This window comes from Mya arenaria, chromosome 3 (assembly GCF_026914265.1).
Source record: "Mya arenaria isolate MELC-2E11 chromosome 3, ASM2691426v1".
NCBI lineage: Eukaryota > Metazoa > Mollusca > Bivalvia > Myida > Myidae > Mya > Mya arenaria.
The window spans coordinates 76,719,313-76,739,569 of NC_069124.1; the positions used below are offsets into that span (position 1 = coordinate 76,719,313).

Below are 20,257 nucleotides of genomic sequence, written 5' to 3' on the forward strand. Positions count from 1 at the left end.
CCTACTTCTTCGTCAACTTTCTTTAGATTTTCATCAATAATGCATGTGGAAACAAGGAAACAGAAAACAAAACTCAGATATGCATATTGCACGGAGACATAACATTTCTCTTGAAATATTTGTTTAGAGTAGCAAACAGTAATAAACCTTGTATACTCTCACTGATTCTGCTTATGCAACAGATGTTTGTTCAAACGATTCCACCATGACCTCCTTCCACTGCTAAAAATGTTAAATGATGTTCTTGCATGGTTTAACTAATTTCAAAACTAAGGCTATTAGTAAAAAAAATGGCCTCTAAAAATATGAAACAGTGTGTTTGAGAAAAGAATTAGAAATAAGAGCCTTCCTATTTTTGGCACCGTAGATTTTGGTTTATGCAACCCTAATGAAGAATAACTTTATACAGGGATGTGATTTGTGATTTGATCTAATGGCCCAGAGACCCCCCCCCCCCAAATTACCTGAAATTTTTTTGGTTGCTTTCAGGTGTTTAAGTTAATATTCAAGTTTGCTTCAAATTTTAAGTCTGGCGAGCCCTCAAATGAGCTTCTTAAAACCCATTTTTTCTTCTACAGCAGTGCGCTTTTGACCCAAAGAGCGCCCCATAAACCCGTGGCCGAAAATGTTTCAGCCCTTCAGCTGCCAGATCAATCACATCCCTGTTATACTAGGGTTTTAGTAGCATGTCTTCTTGTCTTAGACCTAACTTTATAACCATTTGTTATTATTGTGTTGCCTATAAGTGTACGTCCATGATGCCATCTCTGTATTTAAGATTGAGAATACTACTTAGATTGTTATTTTGTTTATGTCTGAGTGATGCACATAATTTATAGTTGTTATACATTAAATTCAGTCCACCTGCACTCAGACAGAAAAAATGCGTAAATATCTCAGAGATTAGATTTTTTGCTGGAACTAAAGCTTGCTGTCTTCTGGCTTTATGTAAAATGGATTCCTTAAAAAAAACATGCAAAACTTCTAAGTGATTAAAATTCTTAGTAGGCACATGACATACCTTCCAGCCTAATGTAAAATGGATTCCTTGAAAAATAAATCATGCAAAACTTCTAAGTGATCGAAAATTCTGAGTAGAAACATGACATACCTTTTTTATCGTTAAATCAATTGGGTTTGAATTGAACTTTAAGGAAATGTATGGTTGTCATATACATGTACCTGAAACGTTAGAAATGGCAATTTTTCCAATGTTAAGTGTTGTCTGCTTGCATTGAATGTATACGACAATTAATTATTAGTATTGTATAACCAAAAACATGAAATATAGTTAGTATGTTTGACGACTGTTGCTGCACTCTGCTGCATCATGATAGCCGTGTTTATGTAAGAGTGATACACATTGTTTATAGTTGTTATACTTAAAATTCAGTCCACCTGCACTCAGAGAGAAAAAATGCATATCTATGTCAGAGATAAAAAAAAAATTGCCGGAAACTGAGCTTACTCTCTTTTGGCCTAATTTAAAATGGATTCAAAGTATGCATTATCCAATCATAACCAATCATAATGACATTTTTTTGTGGGCATAATGTCTCTTGTGGTGTAGTCCCCTCAGTTACTTTTACATTAAAATACTGCTGGCTTTCTAATCATAAATTGAATGATATGAATGATCAGACAAATATTTCCTTTTTCTTAAAAGTTTTGCTCCCTTTTAAATTAAAATTGGTTTGACTTTGATGCGGGCTCCAAACAGGTCACACATCCAATACCATATTCTTAATTAGTTTCTTTTTTTTGAAATTTTACTGAAATAAGTAACTTCCTAACTTGATGACATGTGTTATACTCCTGATGAAAATAAAAATTTCCCAGACATAATAGTTAATACTTTTCGTCCAGAAAATGTTCTGAAATATCCTTGTATTAATTGTATTCATGTTTTCAACATCAATATTATTGTGAGAGTACAATGTATCCTTTTTCTGTTCTGATGATAGCAAACACTGTTAATTGCCGAAATATAGACATATTATGAGCATTTATATAGATTTGTGTGCCTAAGTAGTTGTGTTAATGCAAGTTACTCTCTTTTTATTTGTTCTGTAAATTAAGGCAATATTTCTTAATAGATGTAATGGGAAATGGTAGAAATACATCTGTTTGATCTTTGTTGACAGTTGTGAGCTGAAATTAGCTATGCTTCTTTGCAACTGAAACAAACACTTTGTTTTTATCCTGTTAGTAATTGTAATGACGTAATAGGTATTTCAACTGTTTACTGCGGGGTCAATAATCTTGCCATGGTGGCTAGGATACATTTAGAATTTATTGTTTTTTCTATAAGGTTTTTCTTATATGTTTACACATGGAAAGTCTGCATGTTATGAATATTTTAGAGAGACATTACTGGTTAGGTGAGAAGAGCCCTTTTCATTACATATTTCATCATCACTTATGTCGTTGAGACAATCCTTGCCCTCTCTAGCCAGTCCCTGTGTGGGGAAATGTGTTGAGTGCCTCTGAAGAACCGTTCAAACAAGCCAGATTACCATGTTTGGTATTACAGATTGCTTTACAAAAGCCAGCAATCCTTGCTAATGTCTTTTTGTTTACTCCCAAGTTCAATTAATAACAGTAATGCTCCTGTGTGTTATGGTGTGGCAGTGTCTGTATTGTTCTAAAGAGAAGTCATTTGGTGTATTGTTTTTATTCTGAGTGAAAAAGTAAAACAGCCATTCTTCACTGAACTACGTATTGTCGCTGTATAGATTTTCAATTCTATAGATGAATGCTATTTCAGAGTAGCTTTTATACGTAATTCATGAGAATAATCATAAACAACAGATTTGGTCATATATATAATTCTATTTTCTTGCTATAAGAGTCTTGAGTGCATTGGTACTTGATTAATGGCGTCACAGTGTGTTGCATTTTGTGTCCTCTCAGCGTTCACTTGCATGCAGTTGTGTTTTAATGAAAACATTTTATCACACTTGCTTAAAAATTCAGATTCTGAACCTCTTTTTAACAACTCAAAGTAATGATCAGGGGCCGTATTCAATAAGCATCTTAGTTAATATTTTCATCTTAGTGAAAATTTCTTGATTTTTGACAACAATTATTCTAAATACGTGCAATTTTTTCATCAGATTTATTCATATGCATATATTGTTAAAACCATTTTCTTGCTTATTTTCATATTTTTGGTGTATAGACATTGTCCATTTTCTTAAAATTCAGATTAGAAAAAAGGCAACTTTTCACTAAGATGAAAATTGTTACCAAGATGCTTATTGAATACGGCCTCTGGTCCCATTTTCTCAAAACATCTTAAATCCCTTTTTAAAGGATTAAGATATGATCACTTTTTCTTATTTTTTTGGTATATTTTGTTTGATCTTTACATTATTCAAATTATCATGGAAAAAACAATTTTTACTTACCAGTAGTAAAATCTAGATCAAGTAAGAAATTTGGCTTAATGGAATAAGTTACATAGCCAAATAGTTTACTTAAGCGTATATGGCGAAGAAATTTGGAAAAATTGTGGCCAGTGGTTAAAGGTTAATATGAAAAAGCTTACAAATTCTAATTCTCTACACATCTAACAATGCTAACTGAAGAAGTCTTGAACTGGACACTAGTGAGATTGCTGTCATCTACCAGTAACAGAAGTCATGTTATGCTAAGACCACGTTCAGAATTGTTTTATCAATTGTTCCTAGTCAGTGCTGTAGCCTGCATTGCAGTCAGTAGACTTGTGTTCCAAATTAGTGTGCCAGCTCAGGAATTAGTGTAGTTTTTACTTTTGTTGAAGCTCATAAAATAGATATGGTGGTCAAACTCCCTTAACCTGTGTACCCAGTGTCCCTTGGTCCTACGTGGTTGGTGGTGAGAGGGGAGATGGTCTTGTTCTGGTTGAGGATTCCTCCACTCTTGTACAGCATGAAAAGCCTGAAACAACAATATCATATTGTCTGCTTTGATAATACTTGTATAGCAGGCAGTAGACAATGCTTTTTGGTATAAGCAAATAAAGATTTTTGTTACATTATAAAGCAATATATCAAATTGTGGAAGCCTTAAAAGGCCTACAATAATATATAAGTATGGTTTCTGTGACATGCCTGATAGAATGAAAGTAGGAAGGTCAAAACCAGGGCTTCTAAAACTGAGAATTTGCCAGTCTGGACAGATTTGGACCTTCCCCGACTGATTTCAGCAACAGAAAATGGCTTAAAATTTGGTCAAAAATCTGTTTATTTTTCTTTCAATTTTGGTCCCAAACAGCTAAGTCAGTAACAAAGTAGAAATTGTGTTTGTCATTAATCACTTAATACCAGGGGAAATCCTTAAGGCGAAAAGCGTGATAACTTTTTTGTGAATGGTCTGTGTTAATTTACTTTGCTGTTTTTATGACTATGAATATCAACAGAGACACACTTGATTAACTGCAGAGATTTACCACTGCGGAGCTTACATCATTTTAAAGAAATGTTATTAAAAAATCGTTGTAACAAATGGCGACAATGGTGATCGCCAGTAGAAATCCTTTAATCAGGTACAGAACATTCAAATTCTAATTTTCATGACCAAAACAATGAATTAAAGTCGGACTGCTTTCCGTTGGGGATCAGTCGGCCGAAGGATTACGGTAACAGCGTTCCTTGTTAAAAATAACAATCTTATTTGAAATAAATGAAATATAAATTACCATCTACCGTAAGTCAAATTGAGATTTCAAAGTTATAGAAGCCTTGGTCAGAACTGAAGATGGCTTCCATTTCCTTTGCAAAGATACAGCAACAAATGTTCAGCAATAACCAACTGATCCCATTGATTTGTACTCATTGATTTTTCACTGCACTTTTTTGCACCATATTTAATTCATTTGTACCTGGTTCTTATTCTTACTAAAAAAAATTTACATAAGAATCTTCGAGCATGCTGTTTATTTACATGTTCAGTTAGGTTACCAAAACCATACAAATTATTTGTTACACTTAAATTAATTTCATGTTTGCTTGTTGCAGAATTGTGTCCCAAAAGAAAACATCTCTTATTTGTCATGCATAGTTGAATATGAATACAAGTCAGAGTGGTTTTCTTGCGATATTCTTCAATGATGTGATTTGGAGAATTATTGAAAACAGATTTTGTTGGAGATTGAGACAAATTGGTTTCTTCTTACGCATTATTGTCATAGGTTACTAAGAAGGGGTTTTAAAAGCATGCAAACATACCCTATCAGACTAGATAAAGTCTCAGTCGGCCAATTTCTTTTGAGGATGAACTGTCTTCTTTACATTTGAGTGGTAAAGAAATTAATTCAAGTATTTGAGCATCTGTAAAACACAGTTGAATATGAGATGTGAAGTACAGGCACTATGTTCATGTAAAACCAACACAGTGAAAATATGTTTTAAAGTTAAATACAATATAAACATGATTAATTTCTATTTCAAAGACCTTAATCTATATAAGAACTAATTCTAATAGATAGAAAGAATGTGGCAGCTAATACAAACACAAGGCATGAAAGTGAGAGAGATAAAAATACCTTAAAAAGACTGAGATTGAGTGCTTGAACGACTACTCTTACTTCCTGAGTACATGTTGCTCATAAGAGGAAACGATGTCTCCTGCCCGCTTCCGCTGTGGCTTGCACGGAAATGCAGCCTCGGCTTGGGTTTCCGTTTCCGTTGACACGCCCTGCACACTAGCTTGATAAACGCACGGCGGAATGTCTGTCCAGTGATGCAGTACAAGAAGAAGTTGATAGAATGGTTAATGTACAAGAATATGTAGCAGATCACTTTCACAAAGAAAATGTTTGCAAGGTGTTGAGTAGTTGACTCAGAGTTAACTGTACGTATAACAGTAAACAAGGCACTGGGAGTTGTTGTCAGTATCCACACAAAACTGATACATAGCAGTGTTATAGCTAGTTTCCTGTGGTTGTATCTAGTACGCTTGTCGTCGCGGGTCATCTGACTGGTGATCATCTGTCTATGTCTAATTAGACTGATGATGATCAGAATGTTGAATATGAGCAGGGAGAGGAAAGGCACGAAGGAGTAGAGTGTGAGGTGTAGCCAGGGTATCACCTCTTGGTACAGGAACCGGTTATCCTTCAGCATGGCGCAATGGACACGCCCAGAGTCCCCAACCAGCTCTGCTGTCCAGAACAGGTGCCCATTTAGCATAGCAAGGGTCAGAGCCAGGCCCACTGTAGTGAGCTTGGCCCGGCGCATGCTGCAGATGGATGAGGCCCTCAGTGGGAACCAGACCACAATAAACCTTTCGACGGTCACTGCCACTATTAACCATGCAGACAGATGCAGGCTGAAGTAGGTGAGAAACGTGAACAACTTGCAGCTGAAGTCTGATATGTGCAGCATCTCGAATCCGGAGAAAGTGCGAATCCATGTTTTAAATGCACTCATAAATAACACAATTGTGTCTGCAATAGCTAACACTGCGAGGTAGAAAAATGTTGAAGTTTGTCTCATCTCTCTCTGTAACATCACCATAAAGCTAAAGATATTTCCCACTGTTCCTAAAGTGATAATAATGGGTAGTGTCCACAGCAGCAGTCCTATACCCATCTTATATATGGGCTCATCCTTCGGGCTCCCTGCTATAGGAAACACAGCTTCTGCTTGGGTTGTCATATTGTACACTTGGTTAGCTGGATTCGTAGTGTTCCTTGCCATGTAAGTTACTGTCCAATTCTCCATGGTTTAGATATTGCTCTTTTAGATACTTTCTATTTAAAAAAATGTTAAAGTAGGAGCTTAGTTTTTGGCATAAATAAAGTGACCTTTATTTTCTCATATTTTTTATCCCTAAGATTGAATTCCTTTTCTCTTATTTCATGGAAGGTCCCTGTATAGTCAGAGATATCAATGGTATTGGCATTGGCTGAAGTCAAACATCCTATTTAAGTGTGAAAACATGAAATCCAATGACATATAGATGAAGCCCACTGGTGATGTCAGACAGCGGGAGGCTAGCTGGGCTTTTATACTAGTTTCCAATACAGATCACCACTGCACAACTGTCAACCTGGGGCATTAAATACTCTGTCCACATGGATATCAGATATTCCCATGTTGTTTACGACACAAAATGACACTGGTCTTATATAATTCCTGTTTAGTTTTCTCAGAACTCATGAATTTGGTTGATTAGTTGTCTGCCAAAAATTAAGAATGTTATTGCTTTTGTAATGCAAGTGACCAACCCCATGAATATGATTTCAGACAAGATCTTGTTTCTTTCAGTTTTGCATTATTTTTCATTTGCAAATTGTTGGCCCCATATGTTTTGCAAATTATTGGACCTATCATGCAATTTCCAGAAAATTGTTGTAAGATTTAGTACCATTGTTAACATAAGAGCCAGATCCATGATTTCACAATTAAAAGGCTTATTGATGATGGCAGTTAATTAGGAAGATCACTAGATTGTTGCTGAAAGTGTGTCCGCTGCCAGAGCACTGCTTTCATCAATTGGCTGAACTGAAGAAGTAGAAAAAAGACATATATCGGAAAAAGAGTGGGCTGGTTATTTCCTTGCCATCATATTGTAATTGGTTTAGCATGTTACCTATTTCTTAATGACACTGTTTTGCAGAACTATAAATGAATGTTATTGTCAGAATTCATTTCATATCAAGGACAACATAAAGGGAGTAATATAATGTTTGCTATGACTTTGTTTCTTCTAGCTGCCTGTCATATCTTGGGGATTTTTTTTTTCTTTTACTGTTTTACAACACCTCAACATCAGAAACCATTATTTCTTAAAATTGCTTTTTCACGAGATAACTGAGTTTTTCAATACCAAACCAACTCCCTTAAGAGTGCAATTAAATTGCAGTCCATGTGAGCTCACTGTACAGTTCATGTGACCTCACTGTACAGTCCATTTTATCTCACTGTTCAGTCCATGTGAGCTCACTGTACATTCCATTTTATCTCACTGTTCAGTCCATTTGAGCTCACTGTACAGTCCATTTTATATTACTGTTCAGTCCATGTCACCTCACTGTGCAGTCTATGTCACCTCACTGTATAGTCCATTTTATCTCACTGTTCAGTCCATGTGAGGTCACTGTACAGTCCATGTGAGCTCACTGTACAGTTCATGTGACCTCACTGTACAGTCCATGTCACCTCACTGTATAGTCCATTTTATCTCACCGTTCAGTCCATGTGAGCTCACTGTACAGTCCACGTGTGAGCTCACTGTACAGTCCAGGTGAGCTCACAGTACAGTCCATGTGAGCTCACTGTGCAGTCCATGTGAGCTCACTGTACAGTCCACGTGTGAGCTCACTGTACAGTCCATGTGAGCTCACAGTACAGTCCACGTGTGAGCTCACTGTACAGTCCATGTGAGCTCACAGTACAGTCCACGTGTGAGCTGATTTTACAATTTATGTGAGCTCACTGTTCAGTCCATTTGAGCTCACTGTGCAGTCCATGTGATCTCACTGTACAGTCAATGTGAGCTCACTTAGTAGTCCATGTCCCCTCACTGTACAGTCCATGTGATCTCACTGTACAGTCTATGTGAGCTGATTGTACAATCCATGTTAGCTGACTGTACAGTCCATGTGAGCTCACTGTGCAGGTCATGTGATCTCACTGTACAATACAAATTTACTTTTTTCAGATTATAGCATCAGAACCACGGAGTCTCCTTGGGAAGTTCAAGGTCTTCTTTGGCAATGTGTGGAATGTTTGGGACACAGTGTCAATCCTGTTCTTTGTGACGGCTGTGATTGTGCGTCACTGCCCGGTGAATCCCCGAGCAGCCAGGGTTCTCTACACCGTAAACATTACATTCTGGTACCTAAGAGTGATGGAGATACTCAGTGTAAACAAATACCTCGGGCCGTATCTCAAGATAATCGTCAGACTGGTAGGTGGTCACTTAAGAGTCACTCCGGGAAAACTCTGCATTCCTTGATTGCATTCTGGGAAACTTGGGTTGCAGTGATAGATCTCAAGTGTTGGCCATTCTCAATTGATTCTAGTTTAATTGCAGAATAAACATTGCATATTGAAAACAATCTGGTCCTTAGAAGTCTTTATCAAACAGTGGTTGATCCAAATAATATAAATGATGAGGATTGTTTTTACAACATGAATCTCTTGTGTTCATTTGGACCAGTTGTGTGAATTGAAAATCTTTATGTTCTTTTAGGTTTAATGATATAGCCCAACACAACTTTATATAAGATACCAATCAAAAAGTTTTGTTTTTAATAATATTCTATCAGTTTGAGACAGCACTTATTAGTCAAACTCAAGAATGAACATGAACACATATGTATTCTTAATATAATTAATTCTAATTTTTTCCTCAGCTGCGTGAGATGTGTTACTTCCTGATTATCCTGCTGATTGTGGTTGCGAGTTTTGGGGTGGTACGGCAGGCGATACATTTCCAGGACGAGGAGCCATCCTGGTTCCATGTGCGAAACATGTTCTTCTACCCATACTTTATGATCTATGGGGAGCTGTTTGCGGATGAGATTGACAGTATGTGTCACCTAGTTGACATAACTCCTTATCATTACTCAATTTCGAATTTAGTATAATTAGTATTATATTCTCATATTTTGGAGTCTTGAAGTATAATTAGTATTATATTCTCATATTTTGGTGTCTTAAAGTATAATTAGTATTATATTCTCATATTTTGGTGTCTTATAGTATAATGAGTATTATATTCTCATATTTTGGTGTCTTAAAGTATAATTAGTATTATATTCTCATATTTTGGTGTTTTAAAGGAATTTTTTTAAGATCATAAACTGTATATTGGCTATATTAAATAGGATACTTAAAACTTATAAACTGAAAAACCTGAAGAAAACCTCATGACAACACACAATTGTCAAAATATCATTAATTGAAAAAGTTGACTGAATATATATGTCTTTAGTATTCTAAACCATGTCATATTAGTAATAGAGGATAATTGTTTGTTTTTGGTTTTGCAATAAATCTCACTGAGTTAGCACCAGAAAGATAAATTAAACAACAATACTTGTACAAATATAACAGTGATCATTTTTTATACGCTTAAACATAAGCAAAAAAGTGTTCTCTGAACAAAGACTTACAAAGCTGTACTGTAATCATGTGTGTGGTTAGCAGATTTAATATAAGAATTTGAGTCATAAAAAGGGATTTACGATTGTTGTATGTTAATGATGTTAGTTTAAATCTCCTTTGCCAATGCTGTAATAATTTGCTTATCTCTTTAGCTTGTACAGACTTGGTGCGTATAGCGATATATGGTTGCAGAGAGGTTAACAGAGTGTGGACTTATGGCTCATGGATTGCCGTGTTGTAATATTTTGTTTTCTTCTGCAGCGTGTACAGACGTGGTGCGTATAGAAATGTACGAGCGTGGCGAGATTGACTCTGTGTGCACGTACGGCGCGTGGATCTCCCCACTGTTCATGTTTCCATTCCTGCTCATGGCTATTGTCCTCATGGTCAACCTCCTCATCGCCAGATTTAAGTATGAACAGATTTTTTGTCAAGGGGCGAGGTAGACGGGTGTAAGACCAATTGGGATGAACTGCTGTGATAGACTCTCATGCTTACAAATATGATATAAGATATTACAAATGAACTTCAGGACAATGGAAAACACATCTTACATAAAAGATTTAGTATTATAGGAAACAGAATATTTCATATTTGTATTTATCAGTAGATGTTTGATATTTCAAGGTCACGAAATACGAATATCAATCAATGTCTTAAACACTTCATGCGATTATTAAAACAATGCTTTATTTTCTTGTATCCAGTGCATGTTTCATCCGCATGAACCCAGACACCATGAAAGTGTGGAAGTTCCAGCGTTACAATCTGATAGTGAGTTACGAACTGCGCCCACTCCTGCCGCCTCCCCTCATCACATTGTCCCACATCTACCTCGGGCTTAAGTTCATCAAGCAGTGCTGCAGGGGAAAACGGGACCACTTTGACTCAGGCCTTAGTAAGTATTATATGGTGTTGATTTTTGCTTGTTATTGCAGTGGCCATCTTTAAAGGTCTCCTTTGTTACAGGATTTCAACCCTTTTTTCCGAAAAATAAAAGTTGATGGCCCCACCCTCCAAGCAATATAATAAACACTGTAGTATAAAGTAATTTCCTTTCACATGACATAGTTCTTCTGGGAAAGGGAAAGTTTTTTGGTGTACCTGGGTGCTAGGCCGCCAGTATGAAGTCTGATCAATAACTATAGAAACTTTTGTCCAATCATCATTAAACTTTGTCAGAATGTGTATGGGCATAGTATCTTGAAAATATACGATAATATACTATATTGCTTGAGCTACTCGAGAGTTATCGCCCTTTAATTATAGAAATTACCTAAAATTGATATTATCTGGTCACTAAATTGTCCAATCATTAAATCACCAAAATTGGTCAGAATATGTATTTTAATAACTTGGACAAGAGATGATAATCAGCTGAATGGCTTGATTCATTTCAGAGTCATTTCCCTTTAGTTATGGAAATTACCTCAAAATGGTCTGGTGCCATTAATAACTTTAGGAGCCTTTGTCCAATCATTACAAAATTTGTTTAGAATGTGTATCGGAATAATATCTTGAAAAGGTTTGTTAACCAACCATATCACTTGAGTTATTCAAGAGAAATCACCTTTTATTTTTTTAAATCACCTCTAATCAGTCTGATCTGATCAATAAAAGCCTTTGTCCATCATCACCAATTTAAGCCTCAATGTGTATGGGCAAAATATCTCAGTAAAGTTTGATTAGCAGCCATCTTGCCTTAGTCGCTCCAGAGTTATGACTCTTGAATTGCAAAAACTGTATTTACCGTGTAAGATTTCTATATATATTTGAATTCCTCAAATTAGGAAGAGAATATTTTGCAACAGTTGGCGCTCTTGTTTTATGGTGAATTTTTTTAACAGTTATTACTTTAAAGCCTGCAATTTACAAAACTGTTGAATTCAATTTTCTCTAAAATAACATGTTTTAACTTAGAATTATACCAGCGTTAAATTGGCATTATATAAGATCACAAAATTTATAGAAAAAAAAATTACTCCTGCCTTAAGATAATACAAAAATGTGTGATAATTATCTATACTATTATTTGAAATATGAGATGATCTATAGGATATAATGAAAAGAACAAATTAATTTTTTGATGGATTTTTCTCTCAGTTTTATGAGATTACTTTGAAGAATAACAGTCAGTTAATGCACCTTTCCATGTTAGTTTGTTGAAGTGAAATCAGGAGCAGTTATTGAATTTTAGCAATTGCAGTACTTGTATATTGCTTCATACAAATTTACAGACTTCTGCTAATTGTAATGTTTTTGGTGCATGAATATTAAAGAATTGATTTTACTTTTATTCCTTCACAAACAGCATTGCTTTGTAAGAAAAATCATTTGCTTTCTGACAGCAGACATGGTAGCATAATTGTTTAGCTGATATGTTTTGTTTAACAATATTATTTTTGAACCTGAATATACTTGTTAAAGAAGATAGCTGAATGCTGAATATACTTGTTAAAGAAGATAGCTGAATGTTTTAACATGTGCACTTGTCTTGTAGTAAATGTGACCAACTTCTGCTTAACTTTTTTCTTAGATGACTTGCAATTTATTTATTTTTGTCCTGTTTATGAATTTTGTTTCGTAATTGGGAAAAAACCTGGGAAATGGAGAATTTTTATCTTTACTGGAGTTATATACTTTTGTAGCGCTAACTTATTTTGTAATGAAGTTATTAAATAACTAGTGTTAACTCGCCTTCAACTGGAAGTATGGTCATACAAAGCTGCTATGGTTTCAGGAGAGCATTCCTTGCTGGGTATAGTAGTGATTTAACCATTATCAGTTGAATCAAATAATTGTGGCTGAGAACATCTCTTTGTTAACAATCAATTTCGTAGGCCTAGAATCAATGTTAATACTTGTACAATTGATGCAGTGTTTATTTGCAAAATAACAAAGTTAGGTCTAATCAAACCATATCCATGATGTGGCCATACATAATTAAGTGTTCGCGTTAAATATTTCCAGTATCCATTCGGGTGTCACTTGTTCATAAAATAATAGTAGAGTACAGTTTATTTATTAACATAAAAATATGAGGTGATCAATGTACTTTTTATTTTACTCTTCATGGCTTCATCATTATACCCCCCAAAACAAAGTTTGGGGGGGTATACTGGAATCGGGTTGTCCGTCTGTCCGTCTGTCTGTCTGTCTGTCCGTCCGTTTTTTTTTTGTCCGGGATTCATCTTTGTCGTTATTGAACAAATCTTTTTCAAACTTTCAGATATTAATGGCCATGATGTAAACTTGCGCCTCTGTGAAATTGGTACGGGTCACATGACCCTGACCAGAGTTATCTCCCCTTGATGTGTTAAAGTAGGCAAAATAAGCCCTGTCCGGGATTAATCTTTGTCGTTATTGAACAAATCTTTATCAAACTTTCAGATATTAATGGCCATGATGTAAACTTGCGCCTCTGTGAAATTGGTACGGGTCACATGACCCTGACCAGAGTTATCTCCCCTTGATGTGTTAAAGTAGGCAAAATAAGCCCTGTCCGGGATTCATCTTTGTTATTATTCAACAAATCTTTATCAAACTTTCAGAAATTAATGGCCATGTTGTAAACTTTCGCCTCTGTGAATTTGGTACAGGTCACATGACCCTGACTGGAGTTATCTCCCCTTGATGTGTTAAAGTAGGCAAAATAAGCCCTGTCCGGGATTCATCTTTGTTATTATTCAACAAATCTTTATCAAACTTTCAGAAATTAATGGCCATGTTGTAAACTTTCGCCTCTGTGAATTTGGTACAGGTCACATGACCCTGACTGGAGTTATCTCCCCTTGTAGGCAAAATTAGCTTTGTCCGGCCTAACTCCAGGGCAAACAACCTAGTTTGTATTGTTTCTGTCTGCAAACTTAGCACCTATATTATGTGTGTTTCACCAGTGCCTCTCATTTTAACTTTTACAAATTTGTATACTAAGGCCTCTACAGTACATTAGACTCTAAATCTACTTGCCCTTACCATAAATGAACTTTCTAAAAATTATAAATTATATATGTTATTGCTCTTTGTTAATTTTTCATATCTGGCACATAACTTGAAAAATATGTGTTGGAATTTTATTAAATTTCATACAATGGTAAAGCACAATGATAGGAAGTGCAGTGTACAAGAATCATAACTCTATTTCAGCTAATTACTGTGTGACTGCACTTTTTTTCTTTTCTGGAGCATAACTTTATTAAACTTTAAACAATGGTAAAGCACAGTGAGAGGTAGTGCAGTGTTCATGGACCATAACTCTATCCATACTTCACAGTATTTCAATTTTAGGTGGGATTGTTTAATATTTAACTGCCATTTCCTATGAGGACTGGTATTTTTCACATTCAGTGATAGCTCTAGTTTACTTCTAAAATACATAAATCAACCAAATAATAACATATAACTGGTTAAGTGTCTCCAAACTGAGCTGCATCAATCTGCGTAGGACATCCAATACTCCTAGCTCTAGTCTATGGTTAACGCAGTGCATGGCAATAAGATAAGCTGGGGCATGTCTCTCTTCAAAAGGGCTGTGACGCTATGATGTTTACCCATATTCACACTGGCCCTATCACAACCAGTGGCCGTCAATGTTTCCTTCCATTCCTAGACAGCTGAATAACTTCTCCTTCCATTCCTAGACAGCTGAATAGCTTCTCCTTCCATTCCTAGACAGCTGAATAGCTTCTCCTTCCATTCCTAGACAGCTGAATAGCTTCTCCTTCCATTCCTAGACAGCGGAATAGCTTCTCCTTCCATTCCTAGACAGCGGAATAGCTTCTCCTTCCATTCCTAGACAGTTGAATAGCTTCTCCTTCCATTCCTAGACAGCTGAATAGCTTGTCCTTCCATTCCTAGACAGCTGAATAGCTTCTCCTTCCATTCCTAGACATCGGAATAGCTTCTCCTTCCATTCCTAGACAGCGGAATAGCTTCTCCTTCCATTCCTAGACAGCTGAATAGCTTCTCCTTCCATTCCACAGCGGAATATGGCTTTTTCCATTCCTGTCACTACGCTGATAGCTTGTACATGTTTCATTGCTTGAATGATCACGTACACAGGCATAGAACCCCTATTACCAACTGAAATGACAGTGAAAAATGTTTGTATATGCAGTTACTAATTTGTTGGAAATCAAAACTACCTAATCAAGAATATGTGTTTAAACTAGGGATGGCAACGAGTAGTAAAATTAATACTCGAGTACTCGGATGATCGTTCGATCGAGTACTCGAGTACTCGATTACTCGGAAAAATTGAATATGTGTTCGCAAAGACAAGATTGTGTATACATGTATCGTTAATGACGTATATTGTGCGTTGGTCGTATTATTGGTCATTTTCTACCTTTAAAGTAAACTTTCATTATGTATTTTAACAAAAAAATGATATTAAAAGAAAACAAATGCTGCTTAAGGCTTTTAATTTGTCTTATTCGTTTCATTTTATACGAGTATGCACTGCAGAAATGAACAACAATCAGAATTACAATGAACGAAAATTAATAGCATACATAAAAATAGTACACGAAATTCAATACGAAGTTCAGTTGTTTACTCCACAATTTTTTTTTTAATGATAGTTTTTCGTACTGTGTAATTGTTGTTTACCTCATTAATATTCATAATTCTTGAATTAAAATATCAACCAATCAATTGTGATAATCAGTGCAAAAATAGTTAAAATACGCCCATTAAGAAATCAATTTTCGTAACGGTCGAAACTCTTTCGCTCATTAGCGTCCATTGTTTGGTGAAAGGTCTCTAATTGGTATACAATAGAATTGTGTAGATGAAAGTACCGCTATCAAAACTTCGCTAATTGACATCAGTGCTAATTTAAAATAGGGGTCCTTTGTTGACAGTTTGCAACTATCAGAACAACTGTCAACTAATTGATTGAGGTCAATTGTGTACACAGCGGGGATTAGAGGGGCCGTAAATTGTCCTCTAAGCAACTAACCAGATCTGATATTTGTCTGTAAATCGTGTATTTGCTGATTTTTATATATTTTTTCGAGTACTCGAGTAGTGATTTGGTACTCGAGTACTCGGACGTTCGATCGAGTACTCGAGTACTCGGGTACTCGTTGCCATCCCTAGTTTAAACAGCTGCTTTTTTCATATAAAAAAATAACAGTAAATCACTTGACATAATGAATTACGCATTAATTATTTCAGTAGCAAGTGTTTTGTTAAAGCATATGCCTACAAGTGCAGACTGGAAAAATATCAACCTATAAGAAAATATATGATCTAAAATGAGATACGGAAACTTACTGCTCAGACATATACCAGCTCTTTTCCCACACTGGCACATATGTGGCGCCATCAAACATTGGACTTGTTCAATATATCATCCTGATCTTTATAGAAGTAAGCCATCTGTAATGAAAGAGAAAATAGCATACTGATTAACATTAATTCGCTTTGAATTATTTGTATTCCACCTGTGTATAATACTGTATCAATGTGGCACTGTAGAGCTTTCCCACCTGTGTATAGTACTGTATGAATGTGGCACTGTAGAGCTATCCCACCTGTGTATAGTACTGTATCAATGTGGCACTGTAGAGCTATCCCACCTGTGTATAGTACTGTATGAATATGGCACTGTAGAGCTATCCCACCTGTGTATACTACTGTATGAATTTGGCAATGTAGAGCTATCCCACCTGTGTATAGTGTTATTCAAATGTGGCACTGTAGAGCTTTCCCAGCTGTGCATAGTACTGTTTGAATGTGGCACTGTAGAACTATCCCAGCTGTGTATAGTACTGTATGAATTTGGCACTGTAGAGCTATCCCAGCTATGCATAGTACTGTATGAATGTGGCACTGTAGAGCTATCCCAGCTGTGTATAGTACTGTATGAATGTTGCACAGTAGACCTATCCCAGCTGTGTATAGTACTGTTTCAATGTGGCACTGTAGAGCTATCCCACCTGTGCATAGTTCTATATAAATGTGGTACTGTAGAGCTATCCCAGCTGTGTATAGTACTGTATGAATGTGGAACTGTAGAGCTATCCCAGCTGTGCATAGTACTGTATGAATGTGGCACTGTAGAGCTATCCAAGCTGTGTATAGTACTGTATGAATGTTGCACAGTAGACCTATCCCAGCTGTGTATAGTACTGTTTCAATGTGGCACTAAAGAGCTATCCCAGCTGTGCATAGTTCTATATAAATGTGGTACTGTAGAGCTATCCTAGCTGTGTATAGTACTGTACATATGTGGCACTGTAGTGCTTTCCCAGCTGTGTATAGGTGCATATGAATCTGGCACTGTAGGGCTATCCAAGCTGTGTTTAGTACTATTTTAATGTGTCACTGTAGAGCTATCCCAGCTGTGTATAGTACTATTTGAATGTGGCACTGTAGAGCTATCCCAGCTGTGTATAGTACTATTTGAATGTGGCACTGTAGAGCTATCCCAGCTGTGTGTATAATTGAATGAATACAGCATTGTAGAACTACATGTATCTTTGCTGTGTTAAGTACCATATAACCTGGCACTGTAAAACTACATGTATATCTGCTGTGTGTAGTACCCTGTAATCTGGCACTGTAGAACTACATGTATATCTGCTGTGTGTAGTACCATATAATCTGACACTGTAAAACTACATGTATATCTGCTGTATGTAGTAATGTGTAATCGAGCACTGTAGAACTACATGTATTTCTGCTTTGTGTAGTTCTGAATAATTGGCGCTGTGGAACTACATGTACATGTATATCTGCTGCTGTGTATAGTACCGTGTGTAGTATTGTATAATCTGACTGTGTTGAACTACATGGATCTCTGCTGTGTGTAGTACGGTATAATCAGGCACTGTTAACTACATGTATCTGTGTTGTCTGTAGTACGGTATAATCAGGCACTGTAGAACTACATGTATCTGTGTTGTCTGTAGTACGGTATAATCAGGCACTGTAGAACTACATGTATCTCTTCTGTGTGTAGTACGGTATAATTTGGCACTGTAGAACTACATGTATCTGTGTTGTGTGTAGTACGGTATAATCAGGCACTGTAGAACTACATGTATCTCTTCTGTGTGTAGTACGGTATAATTTGGCACTGTTGAACTACATGTATCTGTGTTGTGTGTAGTACGGTTTAATCAGGCACTGTAGAACTACATGTATCTCTGCTGTGTGTAGTACGGTATAATTTGGCACTGTTGAACTACATGTATCTCTGCTGTGTGTAGTACGGTATAATTTGGCACTGTTGAACTACATGTATCTGTGTTGTGTGTAGTACGGTATAATCAGGCACTGTAGAACTACATGTATCTCTGCTGTGTGTAGTACGGTATAATTTGGCACTGTTGAACTACATGTATCTCTGCTGTGTGTAGTACGGTATAATTTGGCACTGTTGAACTACATGTATCTGTGTTGTGTGTAGTACGGTATAATCAGGCACTGTAGAACTACCTGTATCTCTGCTGTGTGTAGTACGGTATAATTTGGCACTGTTGAACTACATGTATCTCTGCTGTGTGTAGTACGGTATAATTTGGCACTGTTGAACTACATGTATCTGTGTTGTGTGTAGTACGGTATAATCAGGCACTGTAGAACTACATGTATCTCTGCTGTGTGTAGTACGGTATAATTTGGCACTGTTGAACTACATGTATCTCTGCTGTGTGTAGTACGGTATAATTTGGCACTGTTGAACTACATGTATCTGTGTTGTGTGTAGTACGGTATAATCAGGCACTGTAGAACTACATGGATCTCTGCTGTGTGTAGTACAGTATAATTTGGCACTGTTGAACTACATGGATCTCTGCTGTGTGTAGTACGGTATAATTTGGCTCTGTAGAACTACATGGATCTCTGCTGTGTGTAGTACGGTATAATTTGGCTCTGTAGAACTACATGGATCTCTGCTGTGTGTAGTACGGTATAATTTGGCTCTGTAGAACTACATGGATCTCTGCTGTGTGTAGTACGGTATAATTTGGCTCTATTAAACAACTAGATGTATCTCTGCTGTGTGTAATACCATATAATCGGGCTTTGTAGAACTACATGTATCTCTGCTGTGTGTAGTACGGTATACCTGGTCACTGTAAAACTACATGTATATCTGCTGTATGTAGCAATGTGTAATCGAGCACTGTAGATCTACATGGACAACTGCTGTGTGTAGTACGGTATAACTGGTCACTGTAAAACTACATGTATCTCTGCCATATGTAGTCCCATATAATCAGGCACTGTAGAGCTTCCCTGCTATGTGTAGTATTTTATGAATCTAACACTGTGGAACTAGTCTTTTTTTGTGTATTTCTGTATGTGTATTTCTGTATGTATATTTCTGTATGTGTACAACCATCTGTTTTGTTTTGTCAGAGTTATTCCTGTCCCATGATGACATGGAGAAGCTGCACGATTTTGAGGAGGAGTGTGCAGAGGACTATTTCCGTGAGAAGGAGATGCACGTACAGTCATCAACAGACAAACGCATACAGCTGACTAATGAGAGGTGCGTCTAGGGGTTACATTTAAATCAGGAAAAGGTTGGATTGGTATGGGAGTTATATTTAAAAAGTACAAGGGTTTGTATTGGTGATAAAGCTTTCTGCATGTAAAAGGAGTTGAAGAAAGGCTTCCAAAAATTAATGTTTTTAGAAATTGCTGATTAATATTCATTTCTGAAAAAAAGCATACTAATAGTTCTAAGAAATTTCATTATCAGATTCTTTTATTTCCCATGTACAATTAAATTCTCTATTTTGTGACATCTGGAAAGGAATGTAGATAAGTTATACTTATGAAATTTTGTAAAATTGTTATAACTAAGACAAAACATGATGTATAATGATGTTTTCCTTATGTGTATATTATGTCCCTCCTATTTAGGGTTGAAAACATGAACCTGCGAATGGATGACATGAACCAGAAGGAGAACTTTATCATGCTCAACCTGCAGACCATCGACCACCGCATGTCCATCCTTGAGGATCTTGCCATACAGAACATGGAGGTACAGGAAAACATGCAGGGTGTGGCAATGGTCGGCAGGGCTTGAATTTCTAAAAAAGAATGTACTCGCCAATGCGAACTCACAAAATCTGAAGTTCACTCAGAACATTTTTGTTAACCCCTTTTTTTTTGTAATGTAATCAAAAATG

General features: G+C 36.3%; 1 protein-coding gene across 5 annotated transcripts in view; it reads left to right on the plus strand.

Annotated features, from left to right (window-relative positions):
• The window catches only part of LOC128226929 (transient receptor potential cation channel subfamily M member 3-like), a 108,355-nt gene that overhangs the window by 82,395 nt on the left and 5,703 nt on the right, over positions 1-20,257 (plus strand). For all 5 annotated transcript variants that reach the window (XM_052937044.1, XM_052937046.1, XM_052937045.1 and 2 more), the window contains 6 exons: positions 8,650-8,898; positions 9,347-9,521; positions 10,362-10,512; positions 10,808-10,998; positions 19,476-19,608; positions 19,986-20,109. In XM_052937044.1, the coding sequence (XP_052793004.1) occupies positions 8,650-8,898; positions 9,347-9,521; positions 10,362-10,512; positions 10,808-10,998; positions 19,476-19,608; positions 19,986-20,109 (1,023 nt within the window). The remainder of the gene's footprint in view (positions 1-8,649; positions 8,899-9,346; positions 9,522-10,361; positions 10,513-10,807; positions 10,999-19,475; positions 19,609-19,985; positions 20,110-20,257) is intronic.